Source organism: Anomalospiza imberbis, chromosome 16 (genome assembly GCF_031753505.1).
Source record: "Anomalospiza imberbis isolate Cuckoo-Finch-1a 21T00152 chromosome 16, ASM3175350v1, whole genome shotgun sequence".
Classification (NCBI taxonomy): Eukaryota; Metazoa; Chordata; class Aves; order Passeriformes; family Viduidae; genus Anomalospiza; species Anomalospiza imberbis.
The window spans coordinates 5620589-5637127 of NC_089696.1; the positions used below are offsets into that span (position 1 = coordinate 5620589).

General features: G+C 37.8%; 1 protein-coding gene across 2 annotated transcripts in view; it reads right to left on the reverse strand.

Annotated features, from left to right (window-relative positions):
* The window catches only part of USP7 (ubiquitin specific peptidase 7), a 71276-nt gene that overhangs the window by 3344 nt on the left and 51393 nt on the right, over window positions 1–16539 (reverse strand). For both annotated transcript variants that reach the window (XM_068206719.1, XM_068206720.1), the window contains 18 exons: window positions 15832–15988; window positions 14812–14956; window positions 14098–14228; window positions 12862–12996; window positions 12555–12656; window positions 11758–11863; window positions 11324–11416; window positions 10463–10530; window positions 9441–9541; window positions 7943–8096; window positions 6573–6640; window positions 5414–5522; window positions 5244–5321; window positions 4805–4905; window positions 4115–4214; window positions 3130–3249; window positions 1821–1892; window positions 788–878 (listed from right to left, as the gene is read on the reverse strand). In XM_068206719.1, the coding sequence (XP_068062820.1) occupies window positions 788–878; window positions 1821–1892; window positions 3130–3249; window positions 4115–4214; window positions 4805–4905; window positions 5244–5321; window positions 5414–5522; window positions 6573–6640; window positions 7943–8096; window positions 9441–9541; window positions 10463–10530; window positions 11324–11416; window positions 11758–11863; window positions 12555–12656; window positions 12862–12996; window positions 14098–14228; window positions 14812–14956; window positions 15832–15988 (1931 nt within the window). The remainder of the gene's footprint in view (window positions 1–787; window positions 879–1820; window positions 1893–3129; window positions 3250–4114; window positions 4215–4804; window positions 4906–5243; window positions 5322–5413; window positions 5523–6572; window positions 6641–7942; window positions 8097–9440; window positions 9542–10462; window positions 10531–11323; window positions 11417–11757; window positions 11864–12554; window positions 12657–12861; window positions 12997–14097; window positions 14229–14811; window positions 14957–15831; window positions 15989–16539) is intronic.

Sequence of the window (16539 nt, forward strand, 5' to 3'; positions counted from 1 at the left end):
CTGAGAGACCGGTCTGGTGTGTGGCATCCATGGCAGGAGAGTGGAATGGGATGGTCTTTAAGGCACCTCCCAGCCCAACCCATTCTATGGCTATGTAAACACTCCTGGGGTGGAACTCCTGAAGGATTAACCTGGTTTCTCCAATGTGTAAATGTCTAAGAAAATAGAGGTTTAAATGTCAGTCAAGTAAACAAGATGGCAGCCCACCAGAGACAAATTTAGAATGGAGCTGCACTTCTTCCTTGGTGAATTGTTTCTTAGGGGAAAAAAAATCTAAACAGCATCTAATTGACATATTTAATGTTCTTGTTATAATCTTCAGATTCTTTGAGGATATCTTATTCTTGATATCTTTCCACAAGATTTTTTACAAGAATTTTCTTTACAAGATTTACAAAATTCTTTACAAGAATTACCTTTCCACAAGAATCAAACATGCAAGGGGGTAGATGGACAATAAAGACAAGGTGCAACTGATGCTGTAAAAGTGTGTTATACTGACACTGCACCCATTTGGTCATTCACATGCAATCTTTTAACTCAAAAGGAAACAGATTATTTATCTAAATGCCTGCAAAATACATATTCTTGGACTAACACATTCATGTAACACTGCTCAGTGTGCACACTGGTGTATATAAATACTTGCTTGGTCACTACATCTAATGTAAGTCACATAAAAAGAACAAACTCTTTCTGCATCCTGAGTTAAGGATGAACACATCATAAGAACTGGCAGAGCAACTTCAGAAGGCCAAAAGAAAAGTGAGGTTGTCTAACAACTTACCAGGTTGGGACTCAAAATCTTTCAAGTTCACTTCATACTCATCTTCGTTGAGATACTGGTGTCGGCCCATCATTACAATGGCAAATTTAAACTATGCAAAGAAAAAAAACCCTCAAAAACCAAGTGGTAGGATATGACATTAAAATTAAGTCTTCAAGCCTAAGTTCACAATCTAACTTGCAGCTGGTTATAAGTAAAAAACTTGTAACTTCAACTTATAACTTTCAACTTCAGGAATTGGAAAAGGCCCATCCTGGTTAAAACCCTCATCAACAACCTGGCTAATGGACAAAATAAATGCACAGGAAATCATGAACTCACATCCTGGAATACTGTGTCCAGGTGCAAGCCCTCCAGGGAAAAAGACAGGGCAACAAAGCGCAGCAAGTGCAAGCAACAGTCCAGTGAGACCTGGGCTTCCCCCAGAGAACTGGGGGGGAACCTGGCATTCAGGAACCTCTGGGAAATGGCGTCTGTTTAGCCCAGAAAAGAAAAGGCTGACAGGGTAGCTATAGTTTTTCACCACCTGAAGGATGGTGCACAGGAACAGGCTCTTCTCAAAAAACTGCACAGAGGTGACCTCCACAAGTTGCAAAATGAAACATTCTGATTATGTGCAAGGAAAGCAAAGCCTTCCCAGTGATAGTGGAAATACTCTAAAACAAAGTGTCCAGAACAGGGCACAATTCCCATGCTTGGGAGTTTACAAACTATAAATAAAAAGCCTTGCACAACCTGAGTCACATTCTGCTCTGAACAGGAATGTGATGTGAGGTGTCTTCTAAAGGTCCCACACCAGCTACACTTTCCTGGGTTACTGTAATGTTTTGCAGACTATCTCTCTTGATGCAGTACAGAAATACTGATCCTACCCACCCTAACTAATTAGTCCTAGGAAAAGCATTATTTCAGTCAAGCAGCTGTTCTATCATGCAAAATCTACACTTATCCCAAGTCTGTGGTGTTCCAACCTACTACAATAAACTCATTTAGGGTTTACAGCCAGCAATAAAATCTCCCAATCTGAAATTACCTTTTCAAATTCTTTTTCTTGTATGTCCAGCATTGTCTGAATCCGCTTCATAACCTCTCTGAAGTGTTCACCCTAATTACAACAAAATTTTTATGTCAAAAAAATACAGGAAAAAAGGGAAGCTGTTAGTATTTCTTGCTTTAAGCTTCATTGAAATAGATTGCCTCAATGTCTCTGTTATTTACAAAATTACACAAGTGTCAACATCATTCTCTACAATAGGAAACAACAGAAGTCAATTTGCTCTACATTCAGGAACTTTAAGTCTTATTGATTCATCATTATGCAAACTGCCCCACAGATTGGCCAGGCACTGCCACTGATCTGTCCAAGCCAGGTTAAAGTTAAGTAGCAAAATTAGAAAATAGGAATTTGTAAAAAAACCTCACATTCTTGCTAAGCTTGTTGCTACTTTTTGAAGTATGCTTCTGCGCCCTGACTATGTAAAGTGCCCCAAAAAGTGATTGATAATGTCAACTTAAAGATGAATAATATATATTAACTGTCACAACAAGGAAATGCAGAACAAATGGTTTCCACCAAAAATAGCCAAACAAGTTTTACTCTTTCATCAAAAATAAGGAAATTAGTAAAATTATAATTTTTAGAGGTAGAGAGATATGGACATATTTCTCATTCCAAAATTTTTAAAGTAGGTAGTTTTCATACAAAGTAACATACATGAACCAGAAAAACCTGAGAAGCAAATGGCTAACTGCTCCCTGAAATACACTTTGATATTAAGAGAATCAGGGTGACATTCAGCTGGAACAGCACCACAGGAAAAACTTGAGAATTTAAATTAAGCTTTGAAAATTAGCTTTTGTTCTTGTACCAATTTTCAGCCCTAGAAGATAAAGCACATCAAATTACAGAAGAGATGAAATGCAAAGTCATCTCGGAAAGTGATGGCGAAAGCAACCCCATTTTCCATAATCCTGTCTCAGTGAGAGCAACCATGGCAGGGCCACTTTGGCCAACAACTCTGCGCTGCAGTTACTCAAGTGCTGCTGGAAATAGGGTTCTGGCTTGTTGGGGGATTCTGCAGGGGGCAGGGGATGACAGCTGCTGCCAAGTGACAGCTTTTTACGTGTTGCACAGGCTCGCTGGAACACTGAACAACCTGGATATGCAAAAGGAACGGAGATGGGAAATGATTTAACATAAAAAGGCACAGATGAGGCAGAGCCTTTGATACAAGAGCTATATTTTCCTACACATTTCTTATATTAATGCATTTCTTCAACAGTACTTAAAGAAAACATCATCAGTATAATCCCACAGGGAGAAAAAGAGAGGCATACTGCACCTGGTGTATCCTCAGCAAGAATGGAATTCCAAATGTCCCGAAAACCTCTTTGTGGAAATGTGCCACTGTGATTAGCATCTCATTTTCTTTATCTATATCTACCTGGTCCAGAGGAATTTCCTAGATCCAGACAGAGAATTGTGACTCCAATCAGCTAAACTTCCACAAAAAGAAACTAATGTTTTGAAGTTATTTTTCTAGTTATTGAGAAACTGAAAGCATTATTGATGTATTGTTACTGATTTCAAACAATTCTATTCCAAACCAATTAAAAGAGCCATGTTGTTTGACAGTTTTTTACCAGAGTCCCTCATCCCTGGCATGACAGCACTTCAGCTTCCCCTACTCAGGAAATATTCTCCTGGCTTCCCTGAAAGGCTTTTTTGACAAGAAATCTTCTATCAGTGCAGAACTAGCTGACAGTAACACAGGCCTCTTGCCAGCTCCTCATTAGAGTTTACACTAGAAACTTTTTTTTCATTTCTGATCTTAGAGGCAAGTTAGTAGTTCTAAATGATGAGATGTTTAGAAAAAAAAAATCACATGTTAAGTATCAAATTTGCTTCAAGAACCTAGTGTAAAGAAGAAAAGGAAACAAGAAAACGAAACAAAACCTTCTAGAATATTAGAGTACAAAAGTGGATTCTAAGCATAAACATTTCTATCATGAACTCTCAAACAAACCTTGGAATTACTGACAAGACATTAAATGTCCTTTGGACAGGCTCTTGCAAAGTCTTCACGCATTGTTATAAAAACATATGTAAAAATCAAATAATGGAACCATTATAGGAAAGCAGATGGAACAAAGGACTATCTTTTTAAAAGCATTATCTTTAAAAATACATGTAATATCATAATGTAATCTTAGTACAAATATCACAGTATTTAAAGATCAGCACCCAGAAAAATAAAGTTACCAGTTGAAAGAGTTTTCTCTCTCCAAGTCAGGTTTCAAAGCTTCTCAAAGACAAGCACAACTTACCTCTATTCGAAACGTTCGACTTGTTGCAGGTGACAAACACTCTAACAGCTCATCCTCCTGATGGACACCGATTATTTTGTAACTTACAATTTCTAGCAGCCTTAAAGATAAACAGGAAAAGCATTTTTAAGAAGTGAATAAAAAAAAATCCAATGCAACATTTCTTTCTCAAATCTTGAGAGAGATTATTGTAGAATGTAAACTGATGCTGCTATTGTATTTATAAAATTTAAAATTAGATCTTTAGTAAAAATAAAACAGTAAAGCCATAAGAGGTTAAATTATTTCTGGCTCATGGCAAAAAGCCAAGATGTGCCATTACAAAATATAGGTTTCTAGTGGAGATTATTTTATACATACTCTTTAAATGACCTCACTTTTAACCCCTGTAACTCCTGAGAAGTGAATAGCATGAAATGCTTGGATGGGAAACAGTAACTCATGACTAACAAATGCAACTGATGAAACTCAAGGATGTAACTTTATCAAACACAAAATATATAAATAACTGTGTAAAAAGTATACTTATAGCCAAGAAGAAACCTTAACAGGGGCAATCTGGAAGCTTTTAACACAATATCACATTTCATCTGTTAACAATGGTTTCTACAGTATTTTAAATTCTACACATACTTTGCTGCATAAAATCTACATGATCACATAGAAGAAAACATTGTCTTCCAGCTTTACCTTAATTTCCCTGAACCTTTTTCAGAGAGTTCTACAACTTTTTTACATTCTTCTAACAGGTCCCGCACACACCCATGCTTATCTGGATATACTGTTATTTCCTGTGGGATTTGAAACACAAAAATCATTAGAAAATCTGAAAAAGTAAACAACCACATTAAAGCACAGAACACACCAGATTGTTCCCCTTAACCACTCATCTTGAAAAGATAACTTAAGTCAACATCTATGTCATCTTCAAAGTTTTTGTTAAGAGATCTCATTTTTTTCTTTACATTTTTTGTGCTCTTTGGGTTTTTTTTGCTGTTGTTTTGTTAGATCTTTTTTACATCATGTACAACTTTGTTCTAATTCTGTGTTACTCAGGGGCAGATCCATAACCACAGCCACACCAGCTCTGACACAGAAATGACAGCAAGTGTGTAATGGCTTCACTCACCTCTTCCCTAAACTGGCTATTTAGCCATATGCATTTAAAACTTCTTCTGTTTTCAAAATCAGTTATCTTCATTTTGAGCTTAAGAAAGAAAAGAAAAACACTTTAGGCATACTTTGAATAGGGCAGAATTATTTTTATAACTCACTCCAATAAAAAGATAAGACTCTTACCTGTTGATAGTAGAGTTTTTTTGGTTGCCTAGGCTTGAAGAACTGCAGAAGATCTCTTAGAGTACCTTCATAATTATGTCTAAGAGGATTACCAGGGCCATCCCTATAACTACAGAAGGAAAAACATGTTCTTAAACTCCATCTCTTCAAAATCCATTACTGCTCAGTAAATTGAAGCACCAAGAACATTTTTATTACTGGCTTCCAGTTTCATGTAATTGCTAACACAGCATAAGCAGCACAGCACACAGAACTTTAGTGACTTTTGAACACAGCTGGGCTGTGGGAACAGAAAACCATTCAGGGTGTGTGTTAACTCTCCTGGATGTTTACAAGCTCTCTGATGTCAGTGCTGCAGGCTGGCAGACCTACATTCCTCTGGAATTACTGGCATAGCAGCACATGCTTTAGATTGTGAAAGGTTAATTTGTGGAGCCATATGACACAGCAAATTCCACAGTGACCACAGCACTGGAAACTACAAAGAGCTATTTAAATTCTCACTGATGATGAAGGGAGATAGCCTCAGGTAACTAAAGAACATCTACACTCCATGAATACAGAGAGCTGTAAGTTTTGTGCGTGCATTATTCCTGAAGCACATACACAGAGCTATAATACACTACTTTCTGCTCTAGTTTGATACAGATTAAACCTAGTTTTACACAAACATGTAAAACCACCACTTTAACCAGAAATATCCCTTTGAGCACATGAGAACTTGTTAGATTGTAGTCATCTTCATAAAACCTCATTTGCAGACTTCAAGGGAGGAGAGGGGAATTCAGTGACGTAACTCCTGCATTTAAACTTGTAAACCAGCATGAATACTGTTTTTACGTGCACTCGATTCTGCCCTCCTCCAGTCTAGAAATCTGCATTCACTGAAACAGCACTTGCATTAGCTTAGCAATTTATCCCACAGCATCAGGCTTTGAAGTAATTAATGTTTTTTAAAATGACATTTACTAGAACTCTTCTAAAACATGCAATTCTTTGAAGCTCCAGAGACAGATATTGCAATACTTCAACTGTCAAAGCAACCTGCTGTGCTTGCCAGAAAGGTAACATCTTACTGGTAAAGAATTAGTTAATGACATAGAAAAGGCTAATTTTTGAGGAACAGCTTCGACACAGAATACTAAAGAATTTGTCTTACCCTTGGGACTTGAAAAATTGTAATAGCATTGGATCCGTGTTAAGTCTCTGAGCAACTGTCTTTGCAACCTGAAAATAAATTTTTGGTAAGTTCTGAATTGTTTCACACAGTTATGACATTGCTCTACAATCATAGAGTCATTCATTCCATGACAGGAACATTATGCTACTGGAATTCTGAGAGAACCCACTATGCCTACCTCCCCAAGGCTAAATAAACTAGTATTGTTAGCTTCTGAACAGTTGACACAGAATAAGATATTCTAAGAAAAAAAAAAGAGAGGAAACTGTTTTATTACAGTACATTACTGTTGTCAAAAGGCCACTATAGCCACAAGAATTGCTCCATTCTTATTTTGCTTGATTTTGTTTGGTTGCTTTTTGCTGTTGTTTTGGATTTTTTTTCTTAATTATAGTATAAGGAAAATAAGTAAGACTTACTCTGAAGATTCCCACTCCTTTAATTCACTCCAAGTTAGTTAGCTTAGTGAGTAATAACACCACATTATTCCCATGAGTACACTTCACATCACTGCCTCACAAAAGGCAGGGGCATTCTGGTTTTGCCTTACCAAAAAACCTCAAACCATACAGACCTTACACTTTAAAGTAAGAGGGAGCAATTGGCCTAAAAACAAATAATGAGAACAGTATAGCAAAACTCATCCCTGACTTTTCCTATGTATGCAGATGCTCAAAGTTTCTGCCTTTGGGGACAGAAAATAAAACTATGTGGTTTTAAGTAAGTTTTTTTTTTGACATTGACAAAAGCAACTGCAGGACAACTGCAGGGAGTTAAATCTACTCAGTCTCTTAATAGATCAGACCAACTATATTTCAGTTTTTTTCTTATGTTTCCATGTCCAGTTTTTCTCATCTAAACACCCCAACCCATCTATTATCAACACAACAGGTTTGATCTGTTAGTGTCACTGTGCGTTAAACGTCACTGTGTGAAGAAAGCAATACAGCTTGGTCTACAAAATAAATACTGTTGTTGATATTACAGACACAAAATAGGTAATCACTAGATTCCCAAGGTATTTTCCTTTTAATGGCCAAATAAGCTGAGCAAGTTTTACCTATCACTTTGAAAGCAAATGCATAATTTCATGAGAATATCATTTCCCTGACAGAGCAGAATGGTCTACCAAGAAAGAACCCGATTATCAAATAACTCATTATTAATAAAACTGTGGGGTTTATAGTATTTTTTTCTCAAAAGCCTTAGTGGCTTCCTTAAATGTACACTATGCAAAAAATGTATACGGATGGTTTAAGAACTTTTCTGTAAGTATGTACAATGCATTTGTGAACTATTGAAAAAGTTACTTTCCAAACAAGGAAACAAAAGAGAAACAGGACACATGCCTGAAAGTAATTCATCCTATTGGATAAAGTAACAACAAAGCCTGGGTCATTTGGGATGGTTTTATCACAGAAAATGACATCCACACGGTGATAGAGGTCTCGGAAGTATTCCTTAGCTGTTGGGAGCTCACTGTTATCATTTTCTGGGTCATCCCTACAAGAGCAAACAAATGATGATACCATTACACATCACATTGTTACACAGGCAGTTGGGGCTTTAAAAACATGTTCTACAGTAAGTCAGCAACAGTGGAGAGATACAGAGATGAAGTTTAGAAACCTTTTGCAAGAGCCACCAGTGGTACACAGTAGGACTGTGCAGTCAGCAGTGACCCAGAGCCCGGCGTGTCTGTGCGCTGCAGGGCCCGGTGCCCTCGCCTGCTCTGCTGCCCCCCTGGCAGCCTGGCCCTGCTGGGCTCCTGTGGGCTCACAGCACCACTGCAGCAGGAGCTGTCCCTCCCTCCCACCCTGGCACATCCCTGTGTGTCTGTACTAATGCTGCACAGCTTTCCATGAACCCCTGTATCGATCGCTTTGCACAGAGGACAGATGGACAGCATTCCTTGGCACAGAGAGGCAGAAGAGTGGGCACAGGGGCTGTTTTGGGTCATTCCTGACTGGTACCCCAACTTCTCTGCAGAGAAACAGCACCAGGGTACAAGCTGTGCACTTACCCAGGAGTCAGCAGCCAGCCAAGGGTGCATAACACCAACTGGGTCAACTGGGAATGCGAGTTCCAAGGCATGACATGAGAAATACATTCATCTCACATAATCTGGGGTAAGAGTGCTGAAGATAGACTAGCTGGCTTCCACCCACTGTCAGCCCATGGAGAGAAACAGAGCAACACAGTTGGGTGTGACCATCAGGAGTGAGAGCATAGACATGCTGATTTATAGCCCTGCCAAGCTTATGGAAGATCCCTTTATTGGCTACAAGATGCAGAAGCTCCCCTTTTGCCTTGGAGAAATCTCCAGCTGAAGCACCAGTACCTACGAGTGGCACGTGCTCAGGCAAACTAGGAGCATCTCATCACTGCAGACCAGTAAGGACCTGACTGTGAGCACAAGGGAGAGGCAAAAAGGGAAAGCAGTTCAGTGTAGTTCTGGGCTGAAAGAGCTCCAAGAGCCTTGTCCAGTGGCCATGGTATCTGAAATGCTGGAAGGCTCTTCGATGTCTGCGTTACAGTGGCTCCAGTAAAAAGCTGCACAAATCAGATGCATTGCTGAACACACTCTGGTAATATTTTGAGGTGTTTTAGGTTATTGGTTTTCTAAACTAGAAGGACACCTTTTCCTTAAGTAATGTGGCACATGATACTCAAATACCACTGATATTTACTCATTTCCCCTTGGAATAAACAAATGAGAAGTGCAGAGAACACATCTACTATTGGAATGTAATACTTAGCTCTTGATAAGAAAGCTTAAAGGGAGTTCAGCTCTCAAAGTGAACCAGGTGATATAATTGCAATAAGATGCCCCCTTAAAATACATACTTTTGAAACACTATGATGTCACCATCCATGAGTTCATCGAGAGCTTTATCAAGAGATACATCATAGTCTTGAATCCTTTCTGTTAAATTGGGTTTAACTTCCTGCAATAAAGAACAAAAATTATTGATCACACAATAAAAGACAAAAATAAAAGTCACAAATAAGTCACCAATAGTGAAGAAATCAGATAAGGTAACCCATATATTCTTTCAACTGAAAGAAATGGATAGATATGTATCTATACAAATCTAATGTATGTGTTATTAAATATCTATATGCATATTACATATTTATACTTGCTGACCTCTGGGCTGACCCAGGGTTAAAAGCACCTGTGTAAACAAACTGGAATGCCACTGTAACCCTGGCCTGCCCAGAGCAAGGAGTACAGCTCTGCTTTTTAGGATGGCAGTGTGTGTGTGCTGCCCTGGAACCACCAGAGAGCAACAGGACTGCTACCAGAAATTGCAACAAAAACCCAATTCCTTTTTCTTACTCTAGCAAGGACTTTGCCTTGGCAAGATCTGCATCATCAGCATGCAATAAATGTATCAGTTATGAAGATTCACTGCTTGTGTATTTGTGCAGAAACAGCATAGCAGACTGAGGATTTTGTTTACTGACTTTGGCTTAGGGAAGGAAGGAGAAGATGAAACATTTTCTCAACTTCATTAAGGTGGGCACTGGAAACACAATGGCCAGTAATGTCAGCAGCATTAGCTTCTCTAACTCAGCACCACAGGTTTAGCACAACAAAGCTGCTCATACAGGACCTCATGGAGATAGTTTTTTTTTTTTGTTGTTTTAAAGCTTTACACTTTTATCTGTTTAATATAAAATCTGTTTTGAAGTTAACTCTCTGTTGCTACTCTTTTGCAGCACTGTAGACTTCAAAGTTACAGATTATAGTGCTGATAATTTATTAATTACCATTGTTATGAGCAACTTTTTAAATTAATAAATATTTTTTTTTCTTTACAGCATGCAGAAGACAAAAAAGTGACAAGTCTATCAGTCCAAACCTCATAGAGGATAAGGTTAGTTTCTTGTGGAAATCCTGCTCTCTCACACATAACTGGAAGCAAGTCACCTGTTGGAGAAAAAAGAAGGAATGTGAAATGTGTAGCACTAATTGCTAGTGAGACCAACCACAGACAGGAGAGAACCCCTTTCTTTACCCTGGGTAGATGGTTGTACAATGCCTAAGAAAGAGCCTTCCACACTTAAGTTTCCCTTGTTGACATTCAACCAGCCACACATTTATGGTTCCTTTCCACTTCATTTGAACAACAAAAATATGTGCAAGTTCATTGAAAATCCAAGAGATTAAATAACACTGCTCCTTCCCCAGAAAAAAGGTTTACTATCTTAAAAAAAAATCCAAACAGCTAAAAAAGAAAATTAAAAAATATGTATAAGTTAACAAAATGAGACATTCAAAATGAAAAACTAAAACATTTTTAGTCAGTGGGTATTTGCTGAATTCCTTAAATGGACCCTATATGAAAATCAAGGCTCACACATAATTGAGGCTGAGCAGCTGCTCAGGCTGCCATAGTGGAAGGTTATAGAAGAGTTACGTGAAAAGCTATTGGGAGGGAAGTATCAAATCCCAGAGCTTCACAACAGGTCTCAAACAGCTGTAACACCTGGTGAGTACAGCAACAATGAACTGACCACCTGTGGGGTTTTGAGGCTCAGACCTGCAGAAAATGTCACTGACACCACATGAGGAAGAAAACTCTCATGTGCTGGGTGAAATAAGAATTTGCTTCTGTGGTGTACCTTTGGTTTCAGTGATGATATTACTATTAAATGAAAAGTGTGTGCAATCTACTTTAAAAACTTCAATGATTACAATGAAATTCAAATTCAGAACTCACGTATTTTACAGGATATAGGGGTGTAGATATGTCCACAATAATTCAAACTCCGAGTTTTCGGATCATACATCTTCAGAAACAACATTACATCATCTACAAAGTAAAAAACAAGATTTAATTTTTAGTAAGGCTTGGGATGGGGGAAGGAGATCACCTGTTTTTATTTACACAGTAACAAATATGTGTCTTTATTAATTCGGTGCCCTTAAAATACAGAGAGAAATTTATTCAGTGAGTCTAAAAACATGCAAAGCATGCCTTCCACTTCAAGAGAAATGAAGGAAAAACTGCATAAGAAAAACTAATTTCAGCACTGTAGCAGTTTGATGGATACATCAACGACATTGTTGAAAAAAGGAGTGCACAATGATTTTGGAGATAAACCCAAAATGAAAGCATTTTGTATTTTAGAAATGTTTAGTCCATATGCTTACGATCTTTATCAAATTTGGGTAATGTTGCTCCAGTAGCAGCCATCTCTGGATCTACTGTTTCCAAAAATATTGTCCATGGATTCTCATTGTCACTGAGCTCAATCATCTATACAGAAAGATGTGAGAGAAGAAAAAAAAAGTCTCTGAAGATCCTACTATAACCTGGTATCTGCATTTTAATCAGATACAAGAACGTTATGACATTGTACAATAAGTGGGAGAGGGTTTTTTTTAAAGTTGTGTTAAAGGAAGTTTATGGAATTTATTAAGACAAACAAATATAGACATGAAACTACCAAAAGCTTTGATGAAGCAGTAACAGTAGGTTTTACTTAAAATGAACCCACTTTATCTTTCAAAAGGTTACCTACAGCTATCTTTATAATGACAAGGACATAAATTAATTTTAAAAGGATAGTGAAACCAATCTCCGTTTTCTGTAGTATTTAGACACATTTTACACAACAGAATTCCTTAAATCCAGATTTAAGAATCCTTAAATCCAAAACTGTCTTTTGTCAAAAAGACAGTTCTGTTTTAATCTAACGTAAGAAATCATGATTACATCTTTTTCCCACAGCAGAAAAATCATGCACCAACCACAATTCCTGCCTCCTATCCAAACTAATCCACTAAACACCAAGTTTTCCCAAGTACCAAACTTTCCCAGATACAATGAAATTAATTTTAAATTAAAAGCCTGAAAAATCTTATGTCTTAAAGTTAGATATTCTTCAAGAGAACTAAGAATCACAGGAGATGTACAGAAGTAATATCATCTCTCAGTGACTACTTACCGTTTTATTGCCATCTGCTTCATTATCTAACATTGCAGGTCTTTTTGTTCCATTACTTCTAGCTTGCATTGGCCATAATCTGATTTGATCCTGGGGAAATCCCTAAAAGAAATAAAAATTGTGACAAGAAACTAAATCAAAACAAGGGACAAATAGGCTAAAATGTTTTCATTAAACTCAAACAGATCTTCCGTGTTACAAGGTCTAAATTATGATTGCTGTCAAGACGTGGAGAAGGTACGGGCTATAAAACAACCATAATGTAACAAAATAAACACATGCAGGTATTCAGCTACAGAAAACTCACCATTGTTTGAGAGAGGTTTTGAACAAATTCTGTAAGCGTGGAGTTTTTTAATACTTTGAAAACAGTGTATTTCACTTTTTCTTCATCATACATATCATTGCCTTGGTGACCACAGAACTGATCCTCTGCCACTATCTGAAAAATGACATTTAAAGATTACTTTTCAGATCAGCCCAGTTGCACCACATAATACCTTCTCAGGATGCTTTACTATACAACCTCACTGGCCCTCTGGCACAGTGCTAACACTATTCATGTATTCAGGAAGCAAATTTGCAAGAATACAGATTACAATGAAATTTAAAAATCGTGATTGATAATCTTATCAGTGAAAGTAATTAAAATACCTTAATTCTTACAAATCCTGAGCAATTAAAAACCAGTTGTGCTTAGATCCTGAGTCTTGGAACATGCTCTAACAATGCTGGCACTTGAAAAAAATAAAAAGGCTACATAATTCTGTGACTGCTGCAATGCAAGGAGGCCACTGAACCCCTTCCCTGTATTTCCCACAGCTCCCCTGCACTCTTTGTTAACAGAAGCACAAATAGTGCAATACTGCCAGTGTCCCACTGCAAACTCTGCAAATGCAGGGCAGAACAAGCTGGACTTCACCAGTATCTCTGCTTTATCAACACCACAGAGAACAGGCAAGGAAGCATGGAGGCACATGGAAAATGGGTTCTATTTGCCTGTGCCAGATGGGCTCTGGAAAGAGCCATAAACAGGGTTCCTTAAGGCAATTCATAGCAATCTAGTCCATCTGGCTTTTCCAAAAAGATAATTGCAAATATAAGCACTCTCTCCTTCTGCTTCTACTTGATGAGCTCCGTTTGGCAATAGTCCAGACCTGCAGCCTATGGCTAGATACATTCTAATTTTAGAAAATAATTCCTGAAGGAGATAAAAGTGCAGTGGCAGGGCAGCCATTTGAAATAACCTGGTCCTTTTCCCTTTCACCTGAACTTACTATTTTTATTCACAAGCACAATAAATTCTAAAGAAAACAAATGTTTATAACATACAGTACAGTGTGTTTTATTAAGATTCATTGCATATATAAATACACTTAAAAGCACTACAATTATAATTTATCTTCAAAAGCTACTTCAGAAGAAAAATGAAAAAAAAAAAAAAAAAAAAGAGGAAAAAAATCAAAGTTTGCCTCCAGGGTGGTTCAATATTCTAAATTTTCATGGTAAAGTAGTTGTGACTTGATCTGTTTCAAAAACTGACCTGCACTTGCATATAGAGGTGAGCTTCCTGCCTCTCCTTCCTCTTCTGAGCTTCTATCCTTTTCTCTTCTTGTAGCCTTTCTACAAGTTGTTGAGGAATATCATGGTCGGTGACAGGCTGCAAAACTTCACCTACAAAGCAGATTTTATGATGTTATTTCAAGATCTACATCAAACAAGTTCTTTTTCATACACGCTTGACTTCCTCCTGATTTGAAGTAAAAAAAAAAGCTTTCTTCATCTTTCACTTAAAAACATGGTTTGATATCATCATGCTTTGGCAAAAGAAGCACTTCTACGACAAGCCAAAATGCACTACACCCATGAAATATGTATCATAGACTTTTGAATGAAATATTCAGTTCAGAATTAAAGAAATATTTGCCACCACTCCCTTTTTAAAGCATATATGTAGCTACATGTCTACAACCAATTTGATTTAATTCCACTACCCAAGTCAGTTCACTAAGTTTTCCATCCTATCAACCAGCCAAGGTTGAAGCATTTTGCAGGTGCCTTACTGAGCTAAAAGATGACCCAGAGCAGCACATGCTCTCCAAAAGTGAGAGAACGGCTGGTAGATCCCACGGGATCTCTACGTGGCGACTGTAAATAAGGCAGTCCTGCTGTGCAGGAACACAGCCAACAGTTCAGAGGTAGGGCAGCCCTGAGTGCCTGCCTGTCAGTGCCCTTAGAGCACAGAGAGGGCACGTACTGAGCTTGGACTCCCTGATGTACACCAGCATGTAGGCGTTGGTGCAGTGCCGCACGGACAGGTCGTCGTCGTGCCCCCCGTAGTTGTGTTCGATCGCCTCCTCCTTCGTGCACCTCGACACAACGTCGTCATCGAACTTACACCACTAGGGAGGAAGTTTTACAGAAAGGTGATTTTACACGTAAAAACATGTTCCTGAATGATAAATTAATCCTATTTCTGGCATGTCTTTCAGCTCTTTGAAGTAACTAAAATTATCTTCAAGCGGTATGACTTTTAAAAGAAATCTAGTTCAGTATAATTTGTGCTACCTGCTACTTGTGCTCAGCATAAGGAAGCCCATAAATACCAAACCTCCACTGAACATTTTACAGTGATTACCAAAAGCACAATAATTATTCCAATAAGCTTCTCTTAAGACTTCAAATATCTAGTATTTCTGTAAGAAACAGAAAATTGACTTTATCTGTTGTAAAATGAAATAAAAAGCAGTGATGCACAAGACATCTAGTAATTCTTTATACATTTAGAGCAATATACATCAAATTTTAAATTAAACCAATAAAGCCAATTAAGACTAAATTAACAAATAGCAACAAATTCACAGTAAAATCTGACTTCTACTCTTACTGTGAACAATCATGTACACACAAAATCAGTCAACTCAAGGGAAGAGGCACCTGACCTATAAATGTCCGATCCAATCAAGTCACCTAAACCTGGAACAGTGGGACTTACACAAACATGCTGAACTTCTGAGTCACAGAAACACTGGAAATACTCATATTTGCTTTAGCAAAGTCAGTCTGAAAAAAATGCTGGATAAAATCTGATTGCAGAACTTTAACACATACACAAACACATGATGGGATTTCCTCAGTTAAAAAGTCTTTTGTTAAAAGCCAAGTATGTATGTACTCTTCTTTTAGGGGAAAAAAATTCTGAAGATTTGCCCATTATAGAAACTGCAAGTATGCATTTTCAACACAGAAATACTTTTAGATGCTTTTCAATACTCACTTTGCCATCGCCCTTTGGATTTAAATAAACAACGTAATGTCCGCCATGGTTATCTCCACTGTGTACTAGAACTGCATGGAGAATGTAATTTGCAGGATCTTTAGGATCTGTTTTTTGCAAAAATTCATCTAATGGCAACTGTTCAGGAAATTCAAACCTAGTTTTGAAAAGAATGAAGACAATTTTATTTGTAGTTAAGATAAACATGCATTATTAGGTACTTTACGGAACATTATGTGTACTCCTAAAGCAAAGGATAAAAATTGAACATGTTACTGTTACAATGCCACTTCTATCCAGGACATGCTGCACACAATGGCAGAATTTATACTGTTTAAATATGGAATAAAAATAAACTTTTCAAGCAGCTCAGGAAAGCATGCCCTCAGTAACAAGGGCAAGAGCACTTCAGCTGAATTAGGGCTGGTTTGGATTCACTGCGTCAAACAAAAGCTTTAAAATCTGTTATTTTCTAGCAGACAAATGCAGCTTCCCTAGCACAGGTACCAGTGGACTGGAACACTACTCTGAAATATCTCACCTTGTTGAGAATGAGATAATTGCAATAAACATTTAGCTTACAACCAACCGTCTATCTCCTCGAGAAATTATCAGCCTCTATTTACAGTGAGTGGGCAAATGGCTCTCCCTCCATCCATGGAAACAGATGGAGGGCAAGCAGGTAACTCCTTACTCATCCTGCTTACT